Genomic DNA, 15,762 nt, shown 5'->3' with positions numbered 1-15,762 from the left:
CTGTCAGGATTCTCTGAAGCTGGTACTGGGTGGTCATGTGATGGTAATTATGTGATTTGCATATTTCTGGCCACATTCTGACTAGACATGTTCAGCCTTTCTAAATTCACATGTGTTGAGTGAGGCTACACACTTCTAGTTGTCATGAGACCACATGTATGCAAATCGCATACTTTCTGTGACGCCCGACCCTGGTGCCTTAGAATCCTGACAGCAGGCACTGTGCGCATTCACAAGGCTGCAGTCACATAGAATGACTCCAGTCTTGATGCAGACTTTATAGCGACATCCTTATCCTGGAGTCTTCCATCGCTTCTCCTTATAACTCCCATATAAAAACCAACCTGTAATTCTGATGCCTGTTCCAGTAAGCGTTTATATGAAGATAATCTAGAATTATCGGGCAGAGGGTGGAATTTTTTTTAAAGAAACGTTTATTGAAACTTACACTGTAAACGGTGGAAATTTCTGAGAAATCTGTCGGCCGTAGAGGGATTTTGCAGAGGTGAGCGACTGGAATTAGGCACTGGAATTCTAGCCTATTGATATGTTACTTTACATAACAAAAATTAAAATACTTTGCCATTAAAGTACGTAAAACGTTGAGAAACTGCAAATACTTTCCTTATCGTCAACTTTTTGGGGGATTTCTCTTATCTGAGGTCGCATTATCTTCAATGCTTCCACGTTTATATCCGTGCTCAGGGTTTGGAGCTTTGACTTGTTGCCCCCCTTTATTGACATTGTTTTTTTTTTTTACTTAATTTGATGTATTTGGGGATAAAAAAAAGACACTTTTGCAATAATTTTTTAGTAAAAATGTTGCACCTTTTGGCTTTTACAGATTTTTTTTTTTTTGTTCCATCTGCACATTCAACTTTGATGTGGTCTGTGGTCATAAATGAGCTGAGAGGAGCCCAGAAAAGGACAGATAAGAGAGTTTCCTATTGGAATATCCGAATGCGCTCACTGACGAAGTCTCAGTAAACTCATTCTACAGCCAGCTATAGACAGGCTATAGAAAGCAAAAATCTTTTATGAGACCCAATTACAAAAGTAATTTTAAACCACAAATGCATGCATTAAAGAAAAAAATGTCCCCAACGGTGGAAACGATTAATTTATTTTGACTCTCTCTAGTGCAAAATTTCCCAGTAGTCAGACGTGCGTCCTTGGACTTACAGCAGCTGAATTAGTGATGGCGCCCAACCCCTGCCCCATAAACTCCTGTTATTTTCTCTGTCTTGGACGCCAGCTGTGTACACAGGACCTGATGAACGTAGACAGCCAGGGTCACACTCTAGACACAACTTGTGTTTGCTGTTACCTGCCCTAAAACAATGGCCGAGCTCTGCAGCAAACTGCTATATGTCTACTGGTAAATACTGGATACAGAGGGGCCGGGGGCAGCCAGACTCCAGCGTCTCCCAAGAGCTGACATAAATGCTAACCAGAGAATGCCGATGATCCCGAGACATCAGGCTTTTTATATTAATCCACTGCCACGGAAAGTTTCCTTAATTATCTACCTGTCCCCAGTATAACTCGCAGCTGTATTCAGAGTTCTACAGACTTCAGAGCTGAACTTGCTCTGCTTTTTTTTTGGGTGGAGTACAGAAATCATAACAAAATTCATATCTCATTATATTATCAGAGCTTCGCTCTTAGGACGGTATCTGACAACAAACTTGCTGGCTGTTTAAAAAAAAAAAAGAATCATCACGGTTGAGATTTCAGGTGTGAACGCAGCTCTAGGGGACGGTATCTGACAACCAACTTGCTGACTGTTTCCAAAAAAAACCCAATCATCACTGGTGAGATTTCAGGTGTGAACGCAGCTCTAGGGGATGGTATCTGACAACCAACTTGCTGGCTGTTTCCATAAAAAAGAATCATCACTTGTGAGATTCCAGGTGTGAACTCAGCTCTAGGGGATGGTATCTGACAACCAACTTGCTGGCTGTTTCCAAAAAAAAAAGTCATCACGGGTGAGATTTCAGGTGTGAACGCAGCTGTAGGGGACGGTATCTGACAACCAACTTGCTGGCTGTTTCCAAAAAAAAGAATCATCACGGTTGAGATTTCAGGTGTGAACTCAGCTCTAGGGGACGGTATCTGACAACCAACTTGCTGGCTGTTTCCAAAAAAAAAAAACAATCATCACTGGTGAGATTTCAGGTGTGAACGCAGCTCTAGGGGATGGTATCTGACAACCAACTTGCTGGCTGTTTCCAAAAAAAGAATCATCATGGGTGAGATTTCAGGTGTGATCGCAGCTCTAAGGGACAGTATCTGACAACCAACTTGCTGGCTGTTTCCAAAAAAAAGAATCATCACGGGTGAGCTTCCTGGTGTGAACGCAGCTCTAGGGGATGGTATCTGACAACCAACTTGCTGGCTGTTTCCAAAAAAAAGAATCATCACGGGTGAGATTTCTGGTGTGAATGCAGCTCTAGGAGAAAATCATAATAATTTATGCACAGCCAAAGTCCCCAAATTACAAAACTGCACGGATTGAGCTGTTTTCTGTTCAGGATCATGGAGGGGAGTCCTGAAATAACCCCTTTAATGGAGGGTCAATGTGTGCGAAGTAACTAATATTTATTAATAAAGTCACTTAAAGGGTTATTCTCCTGCTCATAAAGGGGTATTATTGGATAGTGCTTGCAATTACAAGCAATCTAGCAATTTGTATTAAAATTTGCAAATGTTCTGGAGGTGCTAACATTTTTGTTTGTTTACGGCTTGTTACCTTGGAGACCGACCACCGCTGATAGGTGGCTAGAAGCTCTTTTCTATTGAGCTTCTACTGAAGCAGGGCAGGGTTGCTGGAGCGTGCCGTTACCTCCTAATCCTGGCCAGCTTCAGCGCGCTGTTTACAGGCTAGACTGCAACGGTGGTCGGTCACCTAGGCAACGAGCTGTAAAGAAAAGTGTTAATATCTGAAGAACGGTCGCACATTTTTATTAGTAGTAAATTGCAAAAGTTATTGTATTTCCAAGCACTATCTGACAATATATCTATATACGAAAATGGGAATAACCCTTTAAAGGGGTTGTACTATTACATATATTTGTCACCTAGCCACAGGGTAAATGTACGATAGCTGAAAATCCAGTCATCAAAAGCATGGGGGTCCCAAGGTCCCCTGTGTGAATGGAGCCGTGGTGTGCATGCTTAATTACCGCTCCATTTCCTTTACAAAAACAGCACCACTCCTGTCTTCAGGTTGTGTGTGGTATAACATTTTAGTCCTGTTCACTTCTAGGAGCTGAGCCATACTTCTCTAACTCGGACTTGCTAACGCCATTGTTAAGTTTGCTTTTTTGCGGACATCCCTTTAATATCTGGTTTATGTTTGTTCTCTCACATATAATATACCGTATATATATATATATATATATATATATATGTGTGTGTGTGTATATAAGCACAGTAGGCCTCATTTATCAAAACAGTCTGTTGTCGTTGCTCATAGCAACCAATCAGAGCTCGGCTTACATGTTTTAAACGGCTCTAGTAAGATGAAAGCTGCTCTGTGATAGGTTACTACGAACAACAAAGCCGGGTTTTTCTTTTTTGAGACAATTGTGATAAATTTACCCCACACCTTTGAATGCTTCGTGTCAGGGAACATAATGAGACGTCCCCCATGTGCTGGAGCATTAGACGAGGCGCTTAGTCAGCGCTCGCCCGTTCTGACCATCTGCTTCAGAAGACGGATATTATTCTGTCGCATTTGCCAAGGATGACACTTGTGGAAAATACTTTGTAGTACTCGAGTAGATGAAATCACGGAGGTGATAATTACTCATCCCGAGCACAGGGGCCGCTCCGCCTGAGTATCTTCGCTGTGCTGTACGGCGCTTGGGCGCAGTTCTCTTAACTTAAAGGGGAACTCCACATTTTAAACGTGATTAAAATTATTTTTTGATTTATTTTTTATTGCAGCAGCACAAACTTTTGTTGAGATCAGGTCGTTTTCGATGGTATTTTAGAGAGATGCGCTGTCCCTTTAATTTGGAAATTGAGACCCTCACTAGACAGAAAGGGGCCCCTGTGGAAGAACAATATATGGACCCTTTGCAGTTCAATAGCTCATCATAATGCCCAATTCCACCGGCTTTATAAGTGGAAATAGGCCCCGTAACCTCTTGGGCCCCTGTGCGCTGCGCCAACGATACGTCGGCCCCTGCCAGTGGTAGTTCTTGGACTCTATAGTCATTCTGTCCTTCCTGTAGTAGATATTAGCCCCCTATGCTCTGACTTATTAGCAATCTTGAGTCATGATCCTTATGGAGTCTCCAGGAGCAGAGCTGCAGTGTAAAGCATGGAGAGAGCGCTCCATACTGCTGGCACTGTATTAGTGGACTTGAGCTATAAGCGGCCATCGGTGTAGTGTCTTATGTTGTGTAATCAAGACCACACAAGAAGAGGACCCACGCTGAGCTGTCTTGTCGGCCATCGATTTACCTGTTGTCATGGCAACATCATATCGCAAAGGCCACGTTTACTTGCAAAAATATCGATCGGTGTACAATTAAGTGCTGAGGAAGGTGGGGGAAGGGGAAACAATGTAAAGGCATGAGACGTGACATACCGTACGGCGAGGCACTAGGGTCCTGATGATTGCCAGGGCGGGCAGCTACGGGCAAGAGCCAGTGACACATTTCCTAGGGGACCTCAGAGTGCAGGACCCCCCCCCCGGACCAAACTATGACCACTAAGTATTATTTAGGCTGTGTAAATTGGTATTTCTAAGCATTCATTTATAATGTATTATGACGGTATTACTATCTGCGCACTATAGGGCAGTATTTATACAGGACCTGCTGTCACCAGGTCAAAAGGGGCCACTTTTTGCTCTCATTTTTATTGAGTATGCCATTTGTTTTTGTAATAAAAACTATGTATAGTTCTAGAGATATGGGCCTTTTCATTTAATGCTAATTTTTTTGGTCATTACCAAATGCGTGTGGCTTTAATCCAAAGCAACCTAAGGACACTGCTCAGAGACTGAGAAATCAATCGTAGCCATTTTGGTTCAGATTCCCCATATACAGATCGAGCTGGTGTAAAAGCAATGCTTCCTGGGAAAAAATATGCAGATTAGCTAAACTTGCCTCCTTTTCTCTGCCTCTCCAGTGCCACCTATAGGAAGCTATTTCATAAGGCATTGTATAGAGAAATGTTTAAAGAGGATTTATTTTATTTTTTTTATTTAATCCTTCCTGATTTATGATGTGTACAGTATCTTGTAATCAGACCACCGGCGGTGCCCGTCTCTGTGCCAGTGTTGATATAAAGTAGGCCTTGTGGCTTTATTACGAGGGAACGCACTAATATTTTTCCCGTCTGGTAGCGGCAGCAGCTGGAGCGCGGCGGTCGCTGTCATAATATCGCTCCGGAGTTTATAAAACATTCCGTCCTCGTTAGTTGAATTCCATCATGTCCGTACAGTCTGCTGTCCTGGCCGCAGCCTCAGGTTGACCCGGGCCGTCTTGGCACAGGGCACACGGACTTCTCCGCCGTAACGAGCACGTTGCTGCCGCAGGTTCCATAATTATAAGATGCCTTCCATTTCCTGAACATTTATAGGCGCGCTCCGTCCACCTGCTATTTCGAAAAACCCGAGGATTCTTTCTTTTGTGGCCCGGGTGCTGTAATTGTCAACATATGGCGGCAGCAGAAAACTCCCTTAACTGATTGTGCGCCTTTTCCTGATGCTTAACGTGATTGTCTGCAGCCTGGATGGAGCTAATCGGCAATAAACCTCATCCTAAATGCAGCTTTGGATGTAACTAGAGCACTTATCACATTAGAGAATGCGCTGTGCCAGTGCTGAAACAGCCAGGAAGAGTAGGGGCATGCGAGGTTCTTTATCGCTAAGCTAACAGAAATCCCAAATATTTTGTGAGCTGCTTCGGATGTGACTAGAGTGTGACTACAGCGAAATTTTCTGTATAGATGATGAAAGAGCAAAAGGCAGCAGTGCGAGATTAGATAATAGCATTTGAAACAGTTTGAAATTTCTCCATTTTCGAATGCAGCTTTGAATGTAACTGGAGTATCGCCCTCCGCCCCCCACACACGCTGCGTGACAGCAGAGAATCCTATGTGTCAGCACTGACAAAAGCAAGAGTTATGTGAGGTTATGAGCCTGGAGCTTACAGGTATCCAGCAAGGGTCTTAGGAGTAACGTTTCTCCTTGTAGAGAATGACAGCCTGGCATGTCAGCGTGAGGAGACTTATAAGTCATGCAATTTGCATATTTAATTTCCAAGAGGAGCATGCATGGCTTAAAAGGTCTCCTCACTCTGACATGCCAGGCTTGGCACAAGGAGAAAGTTCAGAGCCTCTCACTTAGCCAAATCCGATCTCATACTTTGCACTAATGAGGGGCAACACCCCGAAACACTGTCTGCAAATTGAGATTTTGATTAGGCTTTTATCCTAAGTCATATTGCAAGGCTCGTTAAAAACTCAATATTGACTTTTAAGATCACTGCTTCCAATGGGCGGCGCTAAAGTTCTAGTCCTCATCCGATCTGAAAAGGCAATTTGCATATAGGAATCCAGCAGCAAATTTAGTGAGCAGCTTTGGATGTGACTAGGGAAAAATCTCTCATACTGCACTATAGCAGAATGTTCTGTATAGACGCTAAATGCGCAAAGGGCAGTAATGAGACGTTAGGTAATATAGTTTGGAGCATATACAAATGTTTCCATTTTTTTAATGCAGCTTTCACTGTGACTGGAGTATCACCCTCCGCCTCACACACACATCACGTGACAGCAGAGAATGATACGTGTTAGCACTGAAAAAGCAAGAGGATTGTGGAGTTGTGAGGTTTCAATTATGGCCCTAACCTAAGGTGGGCATGGCCCAGCGGCCACCATTCATGCTATTGTACGACTAGGCTACGTGCGAAGACGTAATATCACAACGCAGTTCACATTGGATGTGTTGTGACTTGAAATTTCTACTTCAACGCGAATGACACAAAAAAGGCTTTAATACCTGCAAAAAATTACTGTAGCTAAATAGCGCCCCTGTGTGGTGGATTTTAGTATTGCACCCACTGAAGTTTCAGTCTTTCTACAATAGAAATTCCAGGAATGCAAATTACTTCCATTGTTCACAATCATTCCCTAATAAGGTGTCACTTCTAAAAAGACAGTTCATTGTTGGCTGTATGGTATTGCCGGAGGCCACATCAGTCTTTGGTCTAACCACAAATCAATTGTCTTTTTGTTTTGTTTTTTTTATCTCTTTTTTTTTTAAAGAGCCTTGTAATATAATAAATCTACATTGTTCTCTCCTAACTCTAAAATCTAAAAATAAATCTCTGAAAATTCATATATATATTGTAGAAGTTTAAAAGAATTATGTATTCGTAAAATTTAGTTATTGTTTGAATCAAGTTTTTACATTTTTTTAAAATAATTTTTGGTGATTTTTGCTTATAATTTGCCATATCAATAACTATAAAAAAAAAAGAATTTTGAAATCTATCAGTTTCACTCACAATAGAGTGATAGTTCCTGTTTTCTAGAGATTATTTCTCAGTAGTCAGCTCATTATTATCACAGACGTAATTACAATGAAAGGTAATGCTTATTTATCCGATAGATGATACAGGATCCATCATTCACAATAGGGGATGTCACAGCTCACCTCCTCCTCCTGTACAATGACTGATAACACCTCTATATACAGTAGATAACACAGAATCCACCATTCACAATAGGTGATGTCACAGCTCACCTCCTCCTCTACATAGTAACATACATAGTAACATAGTTAGTAAGGCCGAAAAAAGACATTTGTCCATCCAGTTCAGCCTATATTCCATCATAATAAATTCCCAGATCTACGTCCTTCTACAGAACCTAATTGTATGTATGTGTTTACAATGACTGATAACACCTCTATATACAGTAGATAACTCAGGATCCACCATTCACAATAGGTGATGTCACAGCTCACCTCCTCCTCTACAATGACTGATAACACCTCTATATACAGTAGATGACAACACGGGATCCACCATTCACAATAAGTGATATCACAGCTCACCTCCTCCCCCTGTAAAATGACTGATAACACCTCTATATACAGTAGATAACAACACAGGATCCACCATTCACAATAGGGGATGTCACAGCTCACCTCCTCCTCCTGTACAATGACTGATAACACCTCTATATACAGTAGATAACAACACAGGATCCACCATTCACAATAGGTGATGTCACAGCTCACCTTCCCCTCCTGTACAATGACTGATAACACCTCTATATACAGTAGATTACACAGGCTCCACCATTCACAATAGGTGATGTCACAGCTCACCTTCCCCTCCTGTACAATGACTGATCACACCTCTATATACAGTAACATAGTAACATAGTAACATAGTTAGTAAGGCCGAAAAAAGACATTTGTCCATCCAGTTCAGCCTATATTCCATCATAATAAATACCCAGATCTACGTCCTTCTACAGAACCTAATAATTGTATGATACAATATTGTTCTGCTCCAGGAAGACATCCAGGCCTCTCTTGAACCCCTCGACTGAGTTCGCCATCACCACCTCCTCAGGCAAGCAATTCCAGATTCTCACTGCCCTAACAGTAAAGAATCCTCTTCTATGTTGGTGGAAAAACCTTCTCTCCTCCAGACGCAAAGAATGCCCCCTTGTGCCCGTCACCTTCCTTGGTATAAACAGATCCTCAGCGAGATATTTGTATTGTCCCCTTATATACTTATACATGGTTATTAGATCGCCCCTCAGTCGTCTTTTTTCTAGACTAAATAATCCTAATTTCGCTAATCTATCTGGGTATTGTAGTTCTCCCATCCCCTTTATTAATTTTGTTGCCCTCCTTTGTACTCTCTCTAGTTCCATTATATCCTTCCTGAGCACCGGTGCCCAAAACTGGACACAGTACTCCATGTGCGGTCTAACTAGGGATTTGTACAGAGGCAGTATAATGCTCTCATCATGTGTATCCAGACCTCTTTTAATGCACCCCATGATCCTGTTTGCCTTGGCAGCTGCTGCCTGGCACTGGCTGCTCCAGGTAAGTTTATCATTAACTAGGATCCCCAAGTCCTTCTCCCTGTCAGATTTACCCAGTGGTTTCCCGTTCAGTGTGTAATGGTGATATTGATTCCCTCTTCCCATGTGTATAACCTTACATTTATCATTGTTAAACCTCATCTGCCACCTTTCAGCCCAAGTTTCCAACTTATCCAGATCCATCTGTAGCAGAATACTATCTTCTCTTGTATTAACTGCTTTACATAGTTTTGTATCATCTGCAAATATCGATATTTTACTGTGTAAACCTTCTACCAGATCATTAATGAATATGTTGAAGAGAACAGGTCCCAATACTGACCCCTGCGGTACCCCACTGGTCACAGCGACCCAGTTAGAGACTATACCATTTATAACCACCCTCTGCTTTCTATCACTAAGCCAGTTACTAACCCATTTACACACATTTTCCCCCAGACCAAGCATTCTCATTTTGTGTACCAACCTCTTGTGCGGCACGGTATCAAACGCTTTGGAAAAATCGAGATATACCACGTCCAATGACTCACCGTGGTCCAGCCTATAGCTTACCTCTTCATAAAAACTGATTAGATTGGTTTGACAGGAGCGATTTCTCATAAACCCATGCTGATATGGAGTTAAACAGTTATTCTCATTGAGATAATCCAGAATAACATCCCTCAGAAACCCTTCAAATATTTTACCAACAATAGAGGTTAGACTTACTGGCCTATAATTTCCAGGTTCACTTTTAGAGCCCTTTTTGAATATTGGCACCACATTTGCTATGCGCCAGTCCTGCGGAACAGACCCTGTCTCTATAGAGTCCCTAAAAATAAGAAATAATGGTTTATCTATTACATTACTTAGTTCTCTTAGTACTCGTGGGTGTATGCCATCCGGACCCGGAGATTTATCTATTTTAATCTTATTTAGCCGGTTTCGCACCTCTTCTTGGGTTAGATTGGTGACCCTTAATATAGGGTTTTCATTGTTTCTTGGGATTTCACCTAGCATTTCATTTTCCACCGTGAATACCGTGGAGAAGAAGGTGTTTAATATGTTAGCTTTTTCCTCGTCATCTACAACCATTCTTTCCTCACTATTTTTTAAGGGGCCTACATTTTCAGTTTTTATTCTTTTACTATTGATATAGTTGAAGAACAGTTTGGGATTAGTTTTACTCTCCTTAGCAATGTGCTTCTCTGTTTCCTTTTTGGCAGCTTTAATTAGTTTTTTAGATAAAGTATTTTTCTCCCTATAGTTTTTTAGAGCTTCAATGGTGCCATCCTGCTTTAGTAGTGCAAATGCTTTCTTTTTACTGTTAATTGCCTGTCTTACTTCTTTGTTTAGCCACATTGGGTTTTTCCTATTTCTAGTCCTTTTATTCCCACAAGGTATAAACCGCTTACACTGCCTATTTAGGATGTTCTTAACACAGTTAAGATAACACAGGATCCACCATTCACAATAGGTGATGTCACAGCTCACCTCCTCCTCCTGTACAATGACTGATAACACCTCTATATACAGTAGATAACACAGGATCCACCATTCACAATAGGTGATATCACAGCTCACCTCCTCCCCCTGTAAAATGACTGATAACACCTCTATATACGGTAGATAACAACACAGGATCCACCATTCACAATAGGTGATGTCACAGCTCACCTTCCCCTCCTGTACAATGACTGATAACACCTCTATATACAGTAGATCACACAGGATCCACCATTCACAATAGGTGATGTCACAGCTCACCTCCTCCTCCTGTACAATGACTGATAACACCTCTATATACAGTAGATCACACAGGATCCACCATTCACTATAATAAAATAAATAAAACTTTGCATTTCCCTGTCTGCTCCGTTTTATCGCTCCCCTGTCCCCCTCCAGCCTCTACTTCTGTCTCTTGATTTTTTTATGCAGCTGCTCCAGCCAATCACCCTCCATATTCATGATCTGCTGCAGTCAGTGATTGGCTGCAGCGGTCACATGTCTGTGGCAGGAGGTCAGTGCTGTAGCTGGACTTGCAGAGGCTAGTGGAAGATTAGTAAGGTGACTTTATGACTTGTGTCCTTATTTTATGTCACTCTAAAGTGTTAATTAGCTGGAGAACTCCTATACTTTGTAAAATAATCTCAGTGATACATTCCTACTAATGATTTTGCTGAGCGTGTCCCTTTAAGAGATTTCTGCTATGTGTAATGTGTTTATGGTTTATGTGATAGAATTAATGATCATACATATTTTTCTTGTTACAGGGGCGACTAGAGAAGTTGGTTCTGCTTTGACCAGAATGTGTATGAGACATCGCAGCATAGAGTCCAAACTCCGACAGTTCTCCAGGTCAGTATGGGCCGATCCTTCCAGAGGACAAAGTTGGAGTAAATTGTGCACATTTATTAAAAGACTTCCAATTTTAGCAGATTTCGGACTGTGATCACCAGCTATGAGCAGGTGTAGATTACACAGAAGTTTTGTGACATTTTCTGGCTCATGTTTAATGGGGTTTACCAAGAATAGCTTTTTAGTCCGTATTGGTTTCCAATAGATTATGATTATAAATTCAGGTGTTACACAACGTCCACTGGTCCAGCATTACCTCTCTGCGCTACTGCGGTTTGACAAGCTGCAGCAGTAATATCGCTCGGGTTAGTGCTATCTACATTGGCAGAGCCACTGTTCCCAGTGATTGGCTGCAGTGGTCACATGCACTGTAATCATGACATGAGCCTGTTAGACCAGAGTGGCGGGGCTGGACCTTTGGTGTGGCGGCGGGGCTGGGCCTGTGGTGGGGCTGGACCTTTGGTGTGGAGGCGGGGCTGAACCTTTGGAGTTGCAGGGCTGAACCTTTGGAGTTGCAGGGCTGGACCTTTGAAGTGGCGGGGCTGGACCTTTGGCGTGGCGGCAGGGCAGGACCTTTGGCGATGCGGGGCTAGACCTTTGGTGTAGAGGCGGGTCTGGACCTTTGGAGTGGCAGGGCTGGACCTTTGAAGTGGCGGGGCTGGACCTTTGGCGATGCAGGGCTGGACCTTTGGTGTAGAGGCGGGGCTGGACCTTTGGAGTGGCAGGGCTGGACCTTTGGAGGGTTTTTTTTTTTTTAAGGTTTTGCTGAGAACAATGTAAAAAAAAAATCAAAATTTACCACAATTTGCAACTTTTTCTAGCTCAGTTTACTCCGAAAAGCTGGTGTAATCTGAATAATAAATGTGGGCCATAGAGTGATAAAGGGATATTCTGTACTGAAACACTTCCAGTTTATTCAGAGAATAGGGTCTAAGGGGTAACGTTTCTCCTTATGGAGAGTGACATACCAACTGGCTTGTCAAGGTAAGGAGGCTTATTCGCCGTGCAATGCTCCTCTGGGAAATTAAATATGGAAATTGTTTTGTCTGTTCTGAGAAAAAGAGGACTTAAACTCTATAGCGCCACCTGTTGGAAGTAGCGATCCTACAAGTCACAAGCCTCTCACCTAGCCAAATCAGTTCTCATGCTTCGCACTGACGAGGGCCAACAGCCCGAAACACCGTGTCTGCGAATTGAGATACTGATTTGGCTTTTATCCTAAGTCATATTGCACGACTCGTTGAAGGGTTGATTGTGACTTGTAGGATCGCTACTTCCAACAGGTGGCGCTATAGAGTTTAAGTCCTCTTTTTCTCAGAAGAGGCAATTTGAATATTCACAGAATAGGCATTGATCGGAAGTCGTCCAGAAGGACTTTCATTGATGGCAAAAAATGGTGATCCCTGGTCTACCGCATGCCCAACTGTGCTGAGTTGACACCAAACTTGAGTTCTCCTGCACCATTCAGACAGTAGCGACCATAACCTTTTACTAAAAACTTTGATTTTATTTTTTTGGGCCGCATTTTGGCTGCGCTCTTGAGTTAAACACATGTTTTTCCTTATTTTGTCTTGAAATGAGGCACTGCCTAAATTACACGGCACTTTGCAATAATATTGTTATACTGTGGGGTTTGGATGCTGGAAGACGCGGCACCTCTTTGGCTCGATCTTCCTCGCTCACAGATCTTTGGATTCATTACATTTTCCGCCCTCGCTATCTAAACATGAATTATGGAAATGATCTTGTATTTTCCAAACAAATCGCCTCCACACGAGCTGCGCGTTTATCGGCGTCTCCTTATGATGGCCGCTTATCCACCTAAACTCAACACCTAGACGAGCTCGGCGTCCACGTGTCCTCCCGAATAACACCAGGACAATCGCGCTCTTGTAGAGATCACATGACTGCAATCTAGACGACGTGCGCTCCTTGTTTTTAGTCCTTTTTAAAGCCCGTCTGGTTTAGAAAATCCATTTTCCAATACTCTGTTGGGGAATCCTGATTTATTAGTGGATGGTTCCACTGTTCAGGGTCCTCATTTGTCAGAACATGGCTACAAATAGCGTCTCTGGAGGACCATATTTTAGATGGGTAACTTATTGATTTCAGTAGGCACCATGTAATGTTTCACTTCACCTGTGGTGGCGCTGCAGGGAAGTTGAGCACTAGTTTTGGACCTACCATAGATTATAATTGATTGTTGGGGTCCCCACAGCAGGATATTGTGTGGTTATCTTAATTTGAGACCCTACTAACTGAACCCAAAAGATATCTTATGGCAAAAGGTAAAGAATGCAATATTCCAAAAATCTCCAACCTATGTCTCTGCCATACCCATACCCGAGAGACCTGATGAAGGAGTTGGTTCAACTCCGAAACGCGTTGTTTAAAAACCTTTCCTTTACTCCATCTCTGGACACCTGTATCCTCTGGCAGCACCCAGCCAATGCCGCAGTCATTTTGTCTTCATCTCGAGACCGCTTGTCATGACTGCCTGCAGCTTTTACTTTGCCCTCTTGTCTTGGCCGATGAAAAGCGCTGGAAGTGTCTCTTTTATCCCACACGGGAATTGTAAAAAGCTAAAAGTGCTAAGAGTGAGTCTATTATGAATCGTGTCGGTCCTCTCTGTACAATGGGGGTGATTTTACAGGTTCAGATTTGCCAGCTAAATTTGGGGACTTGAACACTTCAAAAATATATTTAAAAAAAGGCGCAAAAATGCTCACGATTTTACTGCAAATTGTTTTTATTTTACATTTTTTTGGGGGGTGAAAAATATGTCAACTTGTGTCACCTGCATCGTTCATTCTACTCTAAACCTTTAATTTCCACAACCTAAGTCCCGTAGTTTCACTATTGTCCTCTGTGGGTCTTGTCCACAGCACTGCCTTTCTATTATACCCTCTCCATTTTACCTCCTCATCTAATCACCATTAACTCTGTTCCCAGCCTTTCTCCTTCACCTTTCAGTTCAAACTCATCGTCCATTCTACACTCCACACCTCTTCCTCTGCTCTCTGCTTCTTCCCTCCTTCTTTCTACTCTCCCTAATTTCCATCTTCCATTCTATTCACAATATACTCATCATTCACTCTTGTCTCCTACTGGATCATTCTGCCCTTCATCTCTTTCCTCTTCCACTCTACTTCCTAATTTTTCTCATCATCCACTTTCTTCTCTGTCTCTTCCATCCTCTACTCCACCATGTGTATTCTTTCAGAATAGCCTACTCTACTCTTCTTTTCTTACTCTTTCCTTCATATTTACACTCATCATCAATTCTACCCTCCTCAACTTCTCATTCTTATGTTTATAGTACACTTTTTTCCTCTCCAATCTCCTCTCCAGGTTTTACATCTACCCTTGTCTTTTCTCTTCGTCTACTTCTTCTCATCGTTCTACTCTCTCTGTCATCCCCTTCTCTACTCATTCATGCTATCCTCGATCTCAACTCATATCCTTCTTTACTCTTCATCTCTTTCCTTCGTATTTCCTCTCCTCACCTTCTCTTCATTTCCTCTGCTCTCCACTTTTTTCCTTCTCTATTCTCCGCTCCTCGTCTTCAATTCTCCATTCTATTCACAATTTACTCATCATTCGCTGTTCTGCTGTACTCATTGACTGACTATTTTGCTCTTCATGCCTTTTCTCTTCCATGCCACTTCCTTTTTCTTCTCGCCATTCATTCTGCATTTTATCTCTTCTGTCCTCCTCTCTACTTATCATTCGCACTCTCTTCCACTTCTGCTTATTGACTTCTCTGCTCTTCATCCTCTTCCTCTGTCCTTCGTATTTCCACTCATCACCCATTCTATTCTCCATTAATTCCTGGCATTATCTCTGCTTTCTACTTCTTTTCTTCTCTTCGACATTCTACTCTTCAAGTCTTCCATCCCCTACACCACTCATAATATACTCCTCATTTTAACAATTCCCCACCTCTTCTATCATCCCATATTTATTTTCTTGCCTTTAGGCTCCCAAAAACAATGTCCCGATACAAACTAAGACTGTGTATGTGATTGTTGTCCACCTCACAATACCATTATGGCTTGTTACTAAACCATTTTTTTGTGTGTGTTCCAGCGCTCTGATTGACTGTCTGATCAACCCCCTACAAGAGCAGGTAGAAGAATGGAAGAAGGTAGCTAATCAGCTTGACAAGGATCACGCAAAAGGTAAGGATCTCCTACTTGGACATCGTAGAAGCAGTCCTGATCATCCCTTAACTACTTAAGTAATAAACAATAACGTTTGTTAATTTTGGGATCTCTTACTTTATATATCATGCTCTGTATGTAATAAAGCCGATACAAAACCATCCCCCTCTAGACA

At 42.2% G+C, this 15,762-nt stretch overlaps 1 protein-coding gene across 7 annotated transcripts in view; it reads left to right on the top strand.

The window, feature by feature from the left end:
* MTSS1 (MTSS I-BAR domain containing 1) overlaps window positions 1–15,762 on the top strand; it is a 143,637-nt gene that overhangs the window by 108,099 nt on the left and 19,776 nt on the right. For all 7 annotated transcript variants that reach the window (XM_069731873.1, XM_069731879.1, XM_069731876.1 and 4 more), the window contains exons 4-5: window positions 11,340–11,424; window positions 15,514–15,605. In XM_069731873.1, the coding sequence (XP_069587974.1) occupies window positions 11,340–11,424; window positions 15,514–15,605 (177 nt within the window). The remainder of the gene's footprint in view (window positions 1–11,339; window positions 11,425–15,513; window positions 15,606–15,762) is intronic.

Source organism: Ranitomeya imitator, chromosome 6, assembly GCF_032444005.1.
Source record: "Ranitomeya imitator isolate aRanImi1 chromosome 6, aRanImi1.pri, whole genome shotgun sequence".
Taxonomy (NCBI): Eukaryota; Metazoa; Chordata; class Amphibia; order Anura; family Dendrobatidae; genus Ranitomeya; species Ranitomeya imitator.
Note: the sequence above shows the minus strand (reverse complement) of the source record. Positions and strands in the feature narration are given on the sequence as shown.